The 16979-nt window shown below is 41.0% G+C and overlaps 2 protein-coding genes across 3 annotated transcripts in view; one reads left to right on the top strand and one right to left on the bottom strand.

The window, feature by feature from the left end:
* DNAJC1 (DnaJ heat shock protein family (Hsp40) member C1) overlaps positions 1–6997 on the top strand; it is a 70625-nt gene extending 63628 nt beyond the window's left edge. For both annotated transcript variants that reach the window (XM_081882458.1, XM_081882459.1), the window contains exons 10-12: positions 4106–4154; positions 5145–5632; positions 6782–6997. In XM_081882458.1, coding sequence (XP_081738584.1) covers positions 4106–4154; positions 5145–5632; positions 6782–6850 — 606 coding nt within the window. In that variant the 3' untranslated portion in view covers positions 6851–6997. The remainder of the gene's footprint in view (positions 1–4105; positions 4155–5144; positions 5633–6781) is intronic.
* MLLT10 (MLLT10 histone lysine methyltransferase DOT1L cofactor) overlaps positions 3887–16979 on the bottom strand; it is a 102987-nt gene continuing 89894 nt past the window's right edge. Inside the window, exons 14-20 of the mRNA XM_081882779.1 lie at positions 15062–15250; positions 14557–14645; positions 14086–14441; positions 12227–12329; positions 10291–10488; positions 7296–9005; positions 3887–4097 (exon numbers count right to left, since the gene is read on the bottom strand). Coding sequence (XP_081738905.1) covers positions 8961–9005; positions 10291–10488; positions 12227–12329; positions 14086–14441; positions 14557–14645; positions 15062–15250 — 980 coding nt within the window. The 3' untranslated portion in view covers positions 3887–4097; positions 7296–8960. The remainder of the gene's footprint in view (positions 4098–7295; positions 9006–10290; positions 10489–12226; positions 12330–14085; positions 14442–14556; positions 14646–15061; positions 15251–16979) is intronic.

The following is a 16979-nucleotide window of genomic DNA, read 5'->3' as shown; positions in this document are numbered from 1 at the left end:
CTACTGTTATCGCACTTTATAGCCCCGAGAGCCCTCTCAACGTGGCTTAGCAAAGAGTCTGAAAATTGCGCCCAGATCTAGTACAGGAACAAAAAATGCAGGTGCCTGCATGGAACCAGGGTCTCTCTGGTAGCCTTTTCTGATGTCATAACCACCAAAACTTTGTAAGGAACTGAAATGGAGGTCAGCCACCGAAAGTTACTCAGTCCATGATAGAAGCAGTTTTCTACTGCTGGAAGTTGGCAGTTGCCAGGCAACAGCTCCAAGTAAGGATCTCTGAGGAAGTAAAGAAGCTCATTCAGCTGTCATGGCTATCCTTTGTCCATTTGGCCATGACAACAAAAGCTTATGTTCTAATGGTTTTAACATTTTTTAAAAAAATTGTGTGTGTGTGTACATACACATATACATACACATATACATACGCATGTATGTGTGTGTGCGTGCACACCCACCCACCCACACACACACTGAGCCAGACTACTGATCCATCTGTGTCGCTGAGCTACGGCCTTTTCTCACTGTCCACCATCTTAGGCTCTATTTACAGACAGCAGGTCACACAATAAAACTTTTCTGGACTATGGGTGGAGTTTTTTTTTGGGGGGGGTAGATGAGTCTTGTGGCTAAACAGTCCACCATTGGAAAAAAATCTTACTGCACACTGTACTGCAAAATGGTTATAGACAGTGCTGTTTTTCTAGAAAAGAGAGGTGCCCGAATTCTCCATGAACACCTCCCTTATTCTCTTATAATGGCAATGGTGCCCACCTTAGAGGTGCCAGAACTGAGTTCCAGTGAGTTCCCCCTGGGGGAAAAAAGCCCTGGTTAAAGAGGATGTTCACTATATAGTGTTATTTATATAAAGGTCTTTATGAACAATGACAGTCTTGAGTTTGGCTGCAGGAAAAAAGGTCGTTAACATGAAGTGAGTTTGTGTGCTTTTTACTGTTGGGATAGGGACAGGGGTGCCGCTGTGGGTTAAACCACAGAGCCTAGGACTTGCTGATCAGAAGGTCGGCGGTTCGAATCCCCGTGACGGGGTGAGCTCCCGTTGCTCGGTCCCTGCTCCTGCCCACCTAGCAGTTTGAAAGCACATCAAAGTGCAAGTAGATAAATAGGTACCGCTCCGGCGGGAAGGTAAACGGCGTTTCTGTGCGCTGCTCTGGTTTGCCAGAAGCGGCTTAGTTATGCTGGCCACATGACCCGGAAGCTGTACACCGGCTCCCTCGGCCAATAAAGCGAGATGAGCGCCGCAACCCCAGAGTCGGTCACGACTGGACCTCATGGTCAGGGGTCCCTTTACCTTTACCTTACTGTTGGGATGAGGAAAATTATGTTGTCTTGTGTTCTCTATTTGTGTTAGCTGCCAGGAAATTGAGAGCCAGATTTGTTGTTTGTTTGTTTATAGCTTATAGATAAACAAATAAAATGGTTACTACTAGTAGTACATATAGAAAAATAGAATATTAGGGAATATGTTGGCTACAGTGCCCGCCCCCGCCCCCCGATATCACTTCTGTAGTGAAATACGTAACTGAACTATGCATTGTGTACCCCTTCCTTCTTTCCTGAACCTTTCCTGATTCAGTGTACAAGTTCAGCATGGGGAGCAAATTTATTTGCACTACTACTTTTTCCAAGCTGGTTAAATTTTTAAAATGAGGTGTATTCGGATTTTAAGAAGTAAGTAATTAGCTTCTCTAGCTTCTGAAGTAGTATTTTACTCCAAAACAATTTTTCATCAGTGGCACTGGAGCCTGTTCTCCTTGTTCGGTCATGTGAGGTGTTTTCTTTCCCTTTTTGTTTTCCCGAACCTTCTCTCAATTTGTATGTATTTTTTAAAAAAGTATCCTGCCCAATCTTAATAAGATGATTAGTTTTAGTAGTTTTACAGTGCCTTGGTGTGAAATAAGTCAGGTAACCACTTTATTCGAAACCCCCCCGTCCCCCGTCAGCCTAGATCTCCTCAACTCACAACTTACCATGTCAGCTTGATTGTGAGAAATAGTCTCCAAAATCTAAACATTTGAAGCAACTGTGTAACGTCTAAGCCGCTTCACCTCTCCTTTCAAAACAAAGTCCAGACCAAAAACAAAAATCCTCTCAAACCAATCAGTATAATGGGATCACATTTTTATTTGTAAGTGGAAAGATAATGCAGCATTTATTAAATTACTTTCCTGGTTTGGGCTTGTGGTATTAATTAGATTTGTTTTTGTCAAGCGTTTTGATTATGAAAGGGAAGCCTTCCAGTTCTCTTTAATCAGAGTTCCTGCCAGCTGACCCCGGTTACCTGTACCAGCACCCCACGTCTGCCTCCACACATCTGTTCTTTGACCCGTTTCCCCCTTGTTGGATTTTTGGCGCTCATTCTTGCCCTCTTACTACTTGAAGAAATAATTGAACATTCTTCCCCCACCCCTCCTAAACACACTCCCCCCTTCAATGGCTGAGCTCTCCCTGGTTTGGTTAACGAATGGCTCACTTGTTTCAGGCTTCCCCAGCAAGATGAGCTCATTGACAACTGGCTATACTGACTGGGGCTGATGGGAGTTGGAGTCCATCCACATCTGGATGACCAAAGGCAGTGTGGTGTAGTGGATACGGAACGTGGAGCTTCTGTTAAAGCTTATGCATTGTTACAGGTTGAACCTATGCAGTCAGAAATAAGCACTCCTGAATTGGAAACATGCATCTGAATATGTATTTATTGGGCTACTGTTATCCCACTGAGAGCCCTCTCAACGCGACTTACCAGAGTCTGAAAATTGTGCTCAAATCTAATACAGGAGCAGAAAACGCCTGGCATTTGTATGGAACCAGGGTCTCTCAGGGATCTTTATAACAGGCAGCAGCTACCACCAAAAACTTCTAAGGCACTTGTGAAAGGTGCCTTGGGACCACGGTCATTATTTTTTATTTTAAAGTTTTTAAAAGGACGCTAAAAATTGTGAAAACAATCTGGTGTGTGTGCAAAGCAGACTCCTAGTTGTTTATTTTCATGTGGTTATTTCACTGTGAGTTTTTCAACTGGCAGCAAAGAGCTCTCCGGTTCCATTCACATGAAATAATATCATTTGCTTGGCTAAGAGGATGTAAACTGATGCTGCTTTGCCTATGCAGTCACTAATCTCTTATATTTAGGTTGCAATAGCAGATTGATGGGGGATTTGCTGCCTGCATGGAAAAGGCCCAGGTAGGCAGCAAAACAACAATGGGCAGGTGGGTAGATAGGAGCACACTTTTCTAATTAGTGTGGTGCTTGGCAGTGTGAGGTAAAGGGGGTGCAGTTATAAAAACATCCCATATGTCAAAGAGAAGATAGGGAAATGATTAACTGCCACTGGGCTGTCTAAATTTGAGCTCATGAGTAGAAACACACTACCTTTTAACTTCTGTTACCATGAGGTGTAAAGGGCTCCAGATCTGTGCTAAACATAGTTAGATTAGTATTATTTGAGGGAGAGATTGTCTAGGGAAGTGATCCATGAAGAGAAACTGATTGCTGGTCTTAGGTTTTCTGTTGTTTTCTATTTAAATAAGAGTTTATCTTAAAGAACACTGATTAACATGTATTTTTTAAAACGGTGTACCATTTCATGCAAATAATGATGCTGTCCCCTTTTTTAAGAGCAGGGTTATGAGCGTCATATGGGTGAAATAAGAAATCTTCCTCTTTTTCCTTTCTTACTGGAGTTGGACTCTTACTTTGGCCTATAGAGAGAGCCAGTGTGTTGTGGTTGTTTGTTGACTGACTTGTTACACTTATACCCCATCCTTCCTTTTAAGCAGCTCAGGAATGTCCACAATCCTGCCCCACCCTGCTTCTCATCTGGGAGGATTGTTCACAGTTTTGCTTGCAAGACATACATCAGAGTCCATGTTTATTTAATAAAATATTTATTGTAATTACATATCATGCACATTGGGCTTTTAGAATAGCTGAATAGGGATGGAAATGTGCAGCTGGTCTCCATCAATAGTTCTGGTTATTGGTATTCACAGGATTCTTTGTCTTGATCAGTTTTCTTTGATGTCTTCTTTTAAGCCGTCTTACAAAACATATCTATAAATTAAATACTTTCTCTTTCTTCCTAAACAGGTCACCATGAAAACCAAACAGATTAAAGATTCAGTTACGTGTGCTCCTGGTAAGTTTCTAGTGCTTCTGTTATTTGTTTCTTGATGCTTAGAGCATAATTAATCTGTGTTAAGTGAGATTGGAGTACATTCAAGTTTAAAAACATTAGTGCCTTACTGAATCAGATAGTAGTTCAGTATTCTTTCCAGCAACCAGCAGCAACTAGGTGAACCTCCACAAATTCGCTCTTTCCTCACTGCCCGCATTCTGCCCACCCCTATTTTGGCCAGTTCCTGGGTTAGATCTCGCTGGCCAAACTTTTTTTAGAGAATAGGAACTCCTGTTCCAGCTATAACATTGCTGCCATGCAGGGTCTCAGCTTGCCCCACCAGACTCATGGTATTGGGAAATGGCAATGCATTCTCTTCCCATCCCTTATCCCTGCAATGACCTGGGAGTTGAGTGTTCAACTCAAGCCATAATGTTAGAGTGATATATCTGCAGAATGAAACCTCGCACTCCTTCATCCACAGCTTTGAGAAACTCACAAGAAACTTAACTGTACTGGCTGCCTCTTCTATAAAATGATCCAGGCAGAAAGGGACTTGTATATTTGACCGTATTAAGTGGATAATATGAGGCTCTACCCTTCAGTGGTCAGCAGTGCAAAGGACACAGAATAACTAAGGGTACCGTTAGCAGTAGGGGCAATGCAGTTCATTCATTTCAAACCAGTGGAAATTGTGCAGTAGCAGGTGCATGTTAACAAAGGAACCAGAAAACAGTGCCAGATGTTTTAGCATCATACCTAATTGATGCTATTTCTGGATTGCTTAATTCAGGTGTGCCTACCATGGAAACAAAGGAGGAAGTAAAAACAGAAGCCCAAATTCATTATTTTTATGAACTCTTGATTTTTGAGTAGATGTATCAGATTTTTTTCAAGGGTTGACTCAACAATTACTTACTGGGGGGTAACAGTTGCAGAATAAGAATACTATAGGATCAGTTTCCCCTGCCCTGGCTTAAATCATGCTGAAAATGATGCTGTTTCCAACAGGTATTGTTAGGCTGTCAGAGCTGAAAATGTTGGCCCAAAACTCCAAATCCAACAAGGCCAGTGTTAACTTGTCAGATCACATAATCACTCAGCGGGAAAAAGAGGAAGACCTGGAGGAGGACGTGTCAAAGTACAGTTGTGACCCAGAACCAATAGATATGGCAACAGCAGATCAACAAGAGACTGCGTTGACTGAAGCCAGACACCGCAGGAGGAAAACAATACTAAAGGGCCCTGAAGTGACACTCCCAGTGATGAAAGAGGCAGCAGAGGACAAATGTAGGGGGAAGCGCCAGAAGGACTTTGACACTGCAGATCAAGAGGAATATAGCGACGAGGAGGCCAGAAAAAGAGAGAGATGCCGCAGTTCTGAAGACTTGTGGACTCAGAATCAACAGAAGCTTTTGGAGCTGGCTTTACAGCAGTATCCAAAGGGAACCGCAGAACGCTGGGATAAGATTGCCAAATGTGTTCCAGGGAAAACTAAGGTGAGGTCATGCTCTTGTGTAGGGTTAAAGCACTCTGCCGTTGGGTGTGGTGTGGTACACTAGCTAAAAGCTGAAGCCGCCTCCTTGATTCCTCCAAAAGTTCAACCTGGGGGAGGGAATGCACTTCAGTTTTCAGCAAATGTTGATGAGAATGAGGTGTGGCATATGGCTAAATGCTGTAGTTGCTAACATGCAGCTCCTTTCAAGGCAGGGCTTTTGGAGGTTTCGGCTGGTTCTGTATAGCATTGCTTCTAAACTGGTAAAACAGTGAAGTTAGGTCCATTCGCGGACGACTCTGGGGTTGTGGCGCTCATCTGGCTCTGTCGGCCGAGGGAGCTGGCGTTTGTCCGCAGACAGCTTCCAGGTCATGTGGCCAGCATGACTAAGCCGCTTCTGGCAAACCAGGGGGAAGCACCATTTACCTTTCCGCTGGAGCGGTACCTATTTATCTACTTGCACTTTGACGTGCTTTCGAACTGCTAGGTGGGCAGGAGCAGGGACCGAGCCTGTCGCGGGGATTCGAACTGCCAACCTTCTGATCGGCAAGTCCTAGGCTCTGTGGTTTAAGCCACAGCGCCATCGGCTTCCCTGAAGTTAACATAGTGAGGCCCAATATTAGTTTCTGGCATTTTGCTTTTTATTAGGAATTCGTCACTTTTATTGTTTTTCCAAACAGTTGCTGCTTTTACGAAGTCCTGTTGGTCCATTAGAAACATTTCAAAATTCACTAACGTGAATTTTATTTTATTAGGGTAATGCAAAATGCCACATGAATGTGAGCAAGGTTGTTTCTTTTAGATAGAAATAGAACTTTTTGCATAGTTTCTTTGACAGCTCACAGAAAGGCAGCAAAAACAATTGGTGTGAATGTGTTGGTTGGTACAAGCAGTGAGTCGGTAGCTGTGAAAAGTCGACTTGAAATCTCTGCAAGGACCTAGGACTCTGTATGGCAACTTGTTCATGCATTTTCCCCATGGAATTGTCTCACTATGGACACATTTACAGTGAGAAATTCCATAGCATGAACTATTTAGGATATTTTCCCCATTGTCAGTTTTCCATAAAATGCCCCTTTAAATTGCTAGCATACGTTTTCATTTAACAAAAGTGAAATATCCTTTAATCTCAATTCTGCTTCTCTGCCTGCAGGAAGAATGCGTGACTCGATACAAGTTGCTGGTTGAACTCATACAAAAGAAAAAAATGGCAAAGAGCTGAATGAACATTCTCAAGAACTTTGCTTACTGAAAATGGAGATATTTTAAACAACATATGCAGTAACTTGTATTTTTGTACCTCAGTATTTCAGTATGTCATGTGCCTTAGTAAAAAATAAATCAATACATTTTATGCATTCCTTTAAAACTTGTGCTTATAAGATCAGTAGAATTTTTTTTGCCAAGAAAAGTAAGTATGAAAGAACGAGTACTTAAACCTATTAGTAAAACATGGCCTAAAAACACCCTAAAAATCTGTAGTCCAAAATCTCTACAGGGAGGGATGATCAACATGGCGCCCTCAAACTGTTGTGGGACTTCAAGTCACAATAGTTAAGTTTGGCGAGTGCTGGGGTCCAGTAATATCTAGAGGGTGCCAGGTTGGGGGGTTAATAGAACATTTAGTTAATATTGCCATTTTTAGAGTGTGCTGCATGGGCTCCTACCAGATACAGCAAATCAAGCGAAGCTGGAACTTCAGATGCCGTCTTTAAAACATGACTTCTCATTCACACACAACGATGTGTGTAATACAATCCAATGATAAGCACATCATAAAAAAACTGCAGTTGGAAGAAATAAGTTGGGTTATGTTTACAACCATAAACAATATTAAAATTTATTAACCAAAGCTTTGTACATATCTTTATATAAACTTGCAATTTTACATCTAGCAAAACAGCAACAATTTGTACAAATTGTTACAGAATATTAACGAGTGGTTTAAGCAAATTAAACCACACTGATTTACTTTAGTAAATTATCTACAAAAGTGATTTGTGACTTTTTAAAAAAATTCCCATGAACATATAAAAATAAATTATTCTTTCATTTTCAATTAAATCTACCAATTAGAAATATTACAAATCAAAATATCCACCTTATGAATTTTCCACAATACAAAAAACTGTCACAAAACCTTATTTACAGAAATGAGGTAAGAACTGTGCAATGTTTAACCAAACGATATTGCAGAAACAATAGGTTCATCCAATTAAGTACACAGTGTAGGTCTAAAGTATACTTGAGTATTTTCCACTAATAATTCACACAAATTCAGATTAGTGGCCATTAAATCCCAACCTCAATCTATGTTCTGCTATACTGCATAGTCATACCATGAAAATCAACTATTCAAAGTGAAAATATTTTTTTAAAAAAAAAATTCCACCCGTTTACACCATTTCCTCAGAAATGTGAAATTCCTTCTCCCCCCCCCCTTTCTTTTTTTTGGTAACTTATTAGTGGAAAGCAACCCAGGTAACAATTTGCCTGAGCTATCTACAGTGACAAACCCTTCTCATAAAGGCAGATCAATGGGGTACGGCTGCTGGTGCAAGGTTGAGCACACTGACGGCTTTCACAAAGACTTGTTTAGTGCATGCCCAGCTATACAAAGCAATTCCAACCCAATAGAGGTAAGCAACAGGCACTTGGGTTAATTCAAATATTACCAGAACATGAGTTGCCCTCTCGTCTGGTAAGATTTATCATCTTTGAACTGATCTGTTTTTTTCCAGCAACCTTAAAAAAAAAATCCAATTGAGCATTAGCCACCATTTGTCATTACTTGAGACTTCTTGCTTTAGCAAAACATCCATTAAAGTTAACTGGGGGTGGGAGTAAAAAGTTTAAAACCTGGTCCTTTATTGGGGGAAAAACTGGTACCTCTTTTTAAAAAAACCACTGGTGTTTAGCTAAACAGTAACAACTTGCAATTGGCAGATACTGCAATTTGGCTTGCTTTCTTCAAACAAGTAATGGATCTGGAACAGGCAGGGACAGACAGTCTGTTCATTAGCACTCTGGTATGTTAAAAGGCTACTAGTTCAGCAGCAGAAGTCAAACAAATGGCCCAAACTGACAACTCTAATATGCAAAAATACTTTAAAAGTTCCATGAAATTGGAAGAAAACAGTTAAGGTTCAGTGCAACAAAAAGCAACAAGGTCAAAGCCTTACAATAAATGTCTTCAGGTAGATTCGCTTTTCCAGTGTGCAGTTAGCTCCTTGTTGCATTGAGTCATACCTGCAGAGAGTCTGCAACTTGCAAACTGATGAAGTGCTCTCACAGCAGGACACATAATTCTCATGTTTTTATTTCTCCAAATGTCAATTCTTTTCCGGTGCAACTGGTCCACTTTTATCATTGAGTCTCTGGAGACGAAATCAACATGTCAGGCCAGCGTACAATTGTGTCACATTATCAGGGTTTTTATATATATATATATATATATATATATATATATATATATATATATATATATACACACAAAATTGTTTTTACGTATGGCAAAACTTCCTAAGGTTGAGAAGCAACATAAAATGAAAACTTTTGACATAAAAGGATGAACTTTGGTCTCCAGCCTGTACTCCCCTCACTAGGGGGGGGGGAGCAAACCACCACCTAAAAGCTCTCATAAGCTGCTTCTGGATTCAGCCAGTTTATGTTTTCTCCACAGTACACAAAATTTGAATTAATATCTACAGGATTTTTAGGAAACAAAGCACACATTTCATTATGAAATAATGAATGCAGATGTATTCACTGTTCATTTACTTCTACTGTTCCAACTGAGAAGCAGCACCTTTACAGACAGTTGGGGTTAGGTATGTGAGGAAATGGGGGGGGGGAATATTAAAAATGGCCTTTCCTATTTGTTTCTGTCACTAAATATCACATTCAATGAGTTTTGGGAAATATGCAAATAATTTGCAATACTGATTAATTGATCAGGTAATTGCTGATTGGTTACTAACTCTTTAAAATTGGTGGCTAGCCCTATTTAAAAGCAGTGGTTAATTGCTAAGACAGGGTAATGTTATTGAGCCAAGTCCTATCAAAGGAACAGCATACACAGCTTTTCTGGTAAAAAATTTTTTAGAAAACTAGACAACAGTAATGGGCAATACCAACGCAGAAAAATGGTTCTTTCCTCTCTTGTGCTAATGTTCCAGTGCTAGAGTTCACTATGCTGTGGGTCTTCCAGTAGTTTATTGAAAAGTATTGTAACTTGATGGTGCTGAAAGCGCAAAAATACCCCCATGGCTAGTACAAAGCAACAACGAGCAGCATGTGGTCAAAACTCAGCAATGGCACACACACAAGTGCAACTGTAGCAGCAAATGCCCTTGCTGTCCCCTGGAAAAGTAGAAGAGCTGCTGATTATCCTGCAACATTATCCTAGTGAGGGGGGAGCTTGAAGGCTTTACCAGGCAGGGACCAGAGGGGTTCTCAGTCTAAGGACTGGATGCCAAAGTAGATGTGACAGTTCAAGCCACTCATTTCAGTCATACACTTGTAGCTGAACAGGATTTCCTCTCTCCATTTAATCTTTAATATAAACATTTCCCTTGGGGTTGGTATTTTTAACCTTTACCTAGTTAAGACCTTCTCCTGCACTTGAATTTGCTTATATGAGCAGTACACGTATATACTTACAGTTACTTTTTGAGCTGTGTTATCCCCGTGAATGGTAAGGAATGGGTTACTCGTAGCTGTATGAAGTGGGGATGCCTGATTGCCTGCCAGCAAGTTATTGATGGGAATCTGTGTTGCTCCAGAAATTTGCAACTGTTGTACTTCAGGCTGGTGGTGTTGCTGCTGAACTAGTTGATACAGAAGAGCCTGGTGCTGTTCCTCAAGTACAATGGAGAAGGACAGTTTTAGTCATTTTATGGGTGAACACACTTCTTCTTGCATTCAGAAAAATGAGTAGTCAAAACTGGTGAAAACTAAACTTGTGAGTGAAGTAACTCCTCCCTTATCCAGGATTTACACACACTTTTCTGTAGTTTAGATTTAAGATGACTGTAGTTGACTTTTCCACAGCTTCAAGGCAGAAGAGCAGCCAGAACTAGCCTCTTAAAGCTGCTGTTGGTAGAGGGAGGGAGAGGTCCCTTGCCTGCTCAGAACTAATGTTTTGCCACAATTAAGAGCAGAGCTTTGATACAGGGAAGTCCAGTTCACATCTCTGCTTAAGTATGAAACATACTGGCAGGCATTGAATAAATTTATTGCAAGAACTAAAACACAACTTTGACCAGACAAGTGGGATGCAGAAACAAAGACGTGAACCAGGAAAAGCAGAAAGTCATGCTGTTGACTACAAATCCAGGGGATAGATAACTTTAAAGGGTAGTGGCACAGAGATATCTGAAAGCCCCTGTCTTCTTCCTGACTAAGCCAATCTAAGAATCCAGTATGGATGTACAAAGCAAAAGCATTTGTGTCAGAAGCTAAATGAAAAAAGTTCTTTTGGAGAACTAACAGGCGGCAGGGTCTAGTAAGCACCTTTCTAAAGAGCTATAAGATAAAACATCATTTGTGTATCTGTCTTCAGTGGATACTGGATTGTGAATGTAATTGGATGTTTAGCTTCAGGGTGCTTATAGTCTACCCCCACATCCTGGTACCCCGTTCAAAAATGTATGCACGTGAAAGAGAACACTGTGCCTGCAAGTTTGTATGTCTACAAATCTCTCAGGAATATCATTGCCTCTTATTTTGTACCAATGCCATAAACATCTTTCAAGCTGAAGAAAAATCCTTCCAGGTTGGTGCATGTCGTAACAGTTCTGCAGTAGCAAAAGAGGTTGAGGAGACCATCTCCTCTTCCAGTCTGACGCCCACACCACTTCCTGCGGAGCAAAGTGAGCCAGCCCTCTTTTCTCCAATAAATGGGAGATAGTTAGTGACGGGTTGGAAGGAATGAGACAGGCAACGCCATGGGGGCACTGTCTTTGCTCTTCTAGAGTTATGGGAGGCATGCATGACTTGTGTGGTGAGTTGTTGGAATTACATTTGTTCCAACATCCACATCTGTACAACTGAAGGTATGCTTGGCCCTTGGCAAAGAGGTGGCAATTTTGTGATATGGTTGGATAGTGCCTTGCATGCCTCCTTCCAGCAACTCCTGCAGCCAAGCTGGTGCCAAATGCATTGCTCTGCTTTCCTTTGGACCCCATCAGAGAGGCTGAGGAGGGTCTTGTCATCTGAGGACGTCCACTCAAACACACACACTGCCCAGGCCTGCACCCGGGGGAGGTCACTTCAGTGCTGCTAACACAGCAGCTTCACTTCATTTCGATTTAGGTGTTGTTGTTTTTTACGAAAGTCCTTTTGATGACACCTCAGGCACCAAAATACATCTGGCCATCTACTTCTTCTCATCCAAGATTCTGAACTGCTTAAAGCTCAAGCAGCCTTTCGTGCTTCTCTTATTAAAAACAGTTCTATCATTTTCCCTGGGTCCCTCTCTGTGAGCACCTTTTTGAAGCTTGTGACAAGATTTAGAACAAGACCCAAACTAGCCACATAAACATCAACACTTGCCCCCGAACTCTGGAAATAAAAGGGACGATAAAAAAAGACTCACTGGTGTGAATTGTTGAGTATTCAGTAACTGCTGAAATTGCTGGTGCTGTTGATGTAGCAGGAGTTGTCTCTGTTGCTCCGGAAGAAACCCAAGTCCAGAAGCACTGCAAATTACCAACAAACTCTTAACTGAAAATTCATTTATCTGGTGAATTAGCTCCTTGATCATTTTTATGGCACTCTTTCAGCAAAAGTTAAAAAAAAAAATCTAAAACATTAAATATATGCAGATTAACATGCATGTGCCTAGATGCATTTGATTATACATCCCACTAAAATTATTTTAAAACTTTGATGTATCTTATCTTAGGAAAAACAAAACTAGAGTTCTTGTCATTTCAGATTACATTTACAGATCCAAGTATAAATGCAGCCAAACAAGGGAAGTACTTAATCCTCCCCTGAATTCTGAAGACAAATTAGCAGTAGTTTTTTATTTTTTCTCTTTTTTTGCATACTTGCAAAACCAAATGCAGGACTAAATCTCACCCACATTTTGCATGCACAAAAACCCAGTGGTGGGAGAGAAGGATGACTTCCTAGTGCTTACTTGCAAGTTTGAAAAAGTACATGCACTCATCCTGCACTTTCTAGAAAAAAACACACTGAATGCTGTTTACAATGGGCAACACAGTCCATCCATGAACTTGAAGCAGACATGGAGAGTTTCTGTGCCAGGGGTGCCTCTACTGCACTATCAAGGTGCTACCAGTAGGCAGAGACGTAGCAGGACTGCCAGCTATGGGAAGTGCAGCTGATGAAACCAGGGCGGAGCACAAGGCGGAGCTGTGGTGGAGGCCCTGGCTTTATGCTGGCTGCCAGCAGTGCTTGCTCCGGAAAGGAGAACCCAAAACCTGGATGCACCCATTTCTCCAACATCACCTAGTAAGAAACCAGCACTGCTCCCAGGTCTCAACTACATGGCCTTCTAGGACCGAGAAGGCCAAAAGAGTGGCTGCTTAGTCAAAAGTGTTCCTTCCCTTGCCAATTCAAGACAGATGCTTATGGAAAGGGGCTGCCTTTAAAGCCATATGCTAAAGAAAAGGACAGCAAGGGCACAGAAAGGTACAGTGAAATATAAATAAATATGCCAATGCAAAACACAGGATAAATGAAGTTATCCAATACACTAGAGATAGATGCTAAGCAAACAGAGTGTTTCATATGGTGTTACTGTTGTAGCAGTAAAAAAGGAACCGAGTGGGAACATATACTTAGAGCATGTGCAGACAGTAGGGGAAAGCAGTCTGCCAAAATGCAAGCCTAGTTCTAGATTTTCCCAAAACAAAGTCTGTCCAGGTGTAAAACCCAGGTGACTGAACAGACGACCAGAAGCACAATCAGCAGAATTGTGTCCCTTGCGGCTAGATATTTCAACAGCCAGATGAACTAAGGAACATGGCAACTTTAGAGCATGTCATGGAAATAGAATAGCTGCATCACATATCCCGTTGTCCAGTCAACTCATGCAGTATAAGCCCCCAAGCTAAGCTGGAGGGAGCATATTGTGGCAGTGCAGACGGTTAAGAGGAGAACTTGGGAGAAAGGATCTAAACTGAAGTTGACTGTTCAAAAAACAAAAACAAGAACATGCACAGATGAACACACACTCCATGCTCAAAACAAAATCATAGAAATTAATCCTATGTTTTAGGAGTCAGCTGCTGCAAGAGAGAATGACTGCTTAAGTTTCCTATTCACATGCAAAAGGAAATTCAAACACAGTAAGAATTTCACTGTTTTTAAGCTCTTCCCTCAGTACCTTCAAGAAAAAGCAGTTATTTTAGACAGACTTAAAAAAGAGGGGGGGGGAAGAATAGCAAATATGAGCCAAAAACACAAACAAGAGCAAAGGCTTACCTGCTACTCAGTGTAGTTGGCAGAGGATGTGCTGTGTTTGGTGGCACAGTTGCGTGAGCGAGAGGAGAAGGGTTCTGCGATATTGTGGCAGGAGTCTGAATTACCCCATTTAAAGCCCCAACAATTCCATTGATTGCCAGCTGGTTACCTGGCAGAGCTCCAATTATTCCACCAACGGCGGCAGGAATGGTGGATGTTACAGTTTGCATTCCGCCGGCAAGTGCCCCCACTGTCACGCCATTGACCTGTTGAACTCCTGCGACTCCGGTGCCTTGCTGAGCTGGACTTTGCCCAGCAGGTGGGGGAGTGGAAAGAGCAGAGGAGCTACTGGTGCTTTGTCCACTGGAGTTGATCTCCTAGTGAAAACACAAAGGCTCAGCTGCATCAAACTTCACACAAAAGCAAATAATCGAGATGCACTATTAACCTAGCAGAAGTCTTAGAATGCATGGAAAAGAAAACAAACAGTACCTGATTTAATACGGGAAGGGAATTGTCAGGTAGAAAGGTGCTTCCCAGATGAGGGCTCTTGCTGCTGTTCAAAGAATCAGTGCTAGCAGCTAAAAGCATGAGTTAAAAACAAACAAACGAGAGTGTGAGAAAATCTCTGTTTCTGCACCCAAAAGGCATAAAACCTAATTCAATGTGGAACACTTAAATAAAAGTGAATTAATGTTATATTAAATATATGGACTAATAGTGATCTGCTTTTTTGCTGCTCAATATGAATCCACAGCCAGCAGAAGTACTTAAATTAATTTAATCTCTTAAGTTTCACCTGGCCAACATATAGTCTCTTTAAAAGTGTTCTCAGAAATTACTGATTTTACAGGTCAAAATATAGAATAAAATCAGTAGAAACATTCAATTTGCTTCCTTCTCATACAGATAACAGGCAATAGTAAGAGGCCAAAAGCTTTCTGGAAGTTGTGACAGAGCTCTGCATTAAAAACAAAAACTACTACTGTTGCCTTACCAGCCTGAGCTGAAAATGCATGTATTTGATGTGAAGGACTCGGATTGCAGGTTATTGTTGGGAAAGGAACTGAAAGCTGGGCATTTAGTAGCTGGAGGCGTTCCTTTTTAGCAGTCAGGTTTTTAATCTGTTCTTCTAAGCGTCGGTTCTCAACTTGAAGCTGGTGCAATGACTTCAGCATACCTAAAACTGACCAAAATACGACCAATCAATCCAAGTCCCTGAAAAATTCTAATTAAAGGTGCTATTTCTTAACATAATAACTGCATACATTGTTCCGGCTTGGAATAATATATTTTTTTAAAAAAATCTAAGACACCACTAGCAAATCAGTTACTAGAGAGCACTTTTTTACTTCTCTAGTAACTTCTTTTTAAGATATGTCCTTATCAGAAAGACAGGCAAAGAGGTGAAAAATGCTCTAAATTCCCTTTGAAGTTAGGCATGGTGAGAACTACAGGGGTCAATTCATACACATCTGTTTATCCCCATCTCTGCTTAGTGTATATCCTCCAGGTAACCCAGTGCATGCCTGTGCTGCACATATTCTGGAAGCCCCAAGTGTATAAGCTTCTTAATATGACACACATATTTCAGAGGACAAAGTCTGACTCCTGTACCCGGCTTAACGCGCAAAGAATTTTGTAACCCACTCTCATTTGTCCCTACCAATGGCCATAAACAAATGGCAGCGCACACGCTTTCAGTTTGCCATCACTTTTCTAAAGGAAAGATTCCTTCAGGAGCATCCACTGCCAAGTAATTGTTCAAGAAAAAGATACTCAGTTTGGGTTGTACAAAAGTTTTAAATGCTATTATGCTCTCACAGAACAGTTTTGTAGGGTTTTCTTTTTTATTTTTTTTGGGGGGGGGGCTGATTTGTTGACTCATTGGCCAAAAAACCTGCAAATTTATGTAATCAATGAAAACTTTTACTCTGTTTTTATTGCTTTTAAATCAACAGACTCCAGCTGCTTTCAATGTCCCTCTAAAGAGCACCCAGCAGGGAGCAGGAGGAACCCTGCAGTCTCTGCCCTCTCCCTGCAGATAAAGCACATCCTCAGCCACATACCATCTTCTCTACCCTCAAATTTGGATTTTGGGTGAATTTTGGGACTTTCGCATCAGCCTGCATGCAAGATAGTTTAGCGATTAAAACATGGTAAAAGCTACTTTTTAAATTGTAAATTGTACTTGTTCAACGTGACCTCTGGGCCTAATACAGACGCCAGTCTACTGGTACAGGCACATCTGGTCATTTCCCAAGGATTTAGCTTTTTTATCCCTCCTCTTCAAGAACATACAAAGGAACTCTCAGTGTGCCCAAATGAGATGCAATAAGACTTAGCTAAACCTGTCCTCCAGCTATCATGTTTAAAGGATTATCCCTGCATGAATTTCCTCACAATTAGCATTTTTGTCAGGGTACCATTCATAAAAAAAAAATACCAACTAGATGGCACTTCTCTCACTATCAACAACCAGGGAAGCACGCTCAATGTTTTATTTGTTAATTGTTTAAAAATATTAATTTTACCATTTCAAATATTTAAATGCTTGGATTACAAACAGAAAATCACTTCTCAAAAGGGGCTCAGGCAATCATTTAGACCACATATATAAATTATTATTATTATTATTATTATTATTATTATTATTATTAAAATGTTCCCACATCTGCTGTAACCCACTAACCAGATCTCCCCCGTTGTCAAGGTTCTGGAGCAAAATGTCATTGGCCAACATTTCAGGCAAGCATTTTTTCATTCCAAGATGGGGAGAGGCTGCCAGAACCATGTTTAAACACATTATTATGCTTTAGCAATGTTTATCACTGTTCAAACGTAATTAACGCACACTCACCAGAAAACATTTCTCTGTTGGATATTACACAAATGGGGCCATACATGGTTAACAA

This window comes from Podarcis melisellensis (genome assembly GCF_964234715.1).
Source record: "Podarcis melisellensis genome assembly, chromosome: 12".
NCBI lineage: Eukaryota > Metazoa > Chordata > Lepidosauria > Squamata > Lacertidae > Podarcis > Podarcis melisellensis.
Note: the sequence above shows the minus strand (reverse complement) of the source record. Positions and strands in the feature narration are given on the sequence as shown.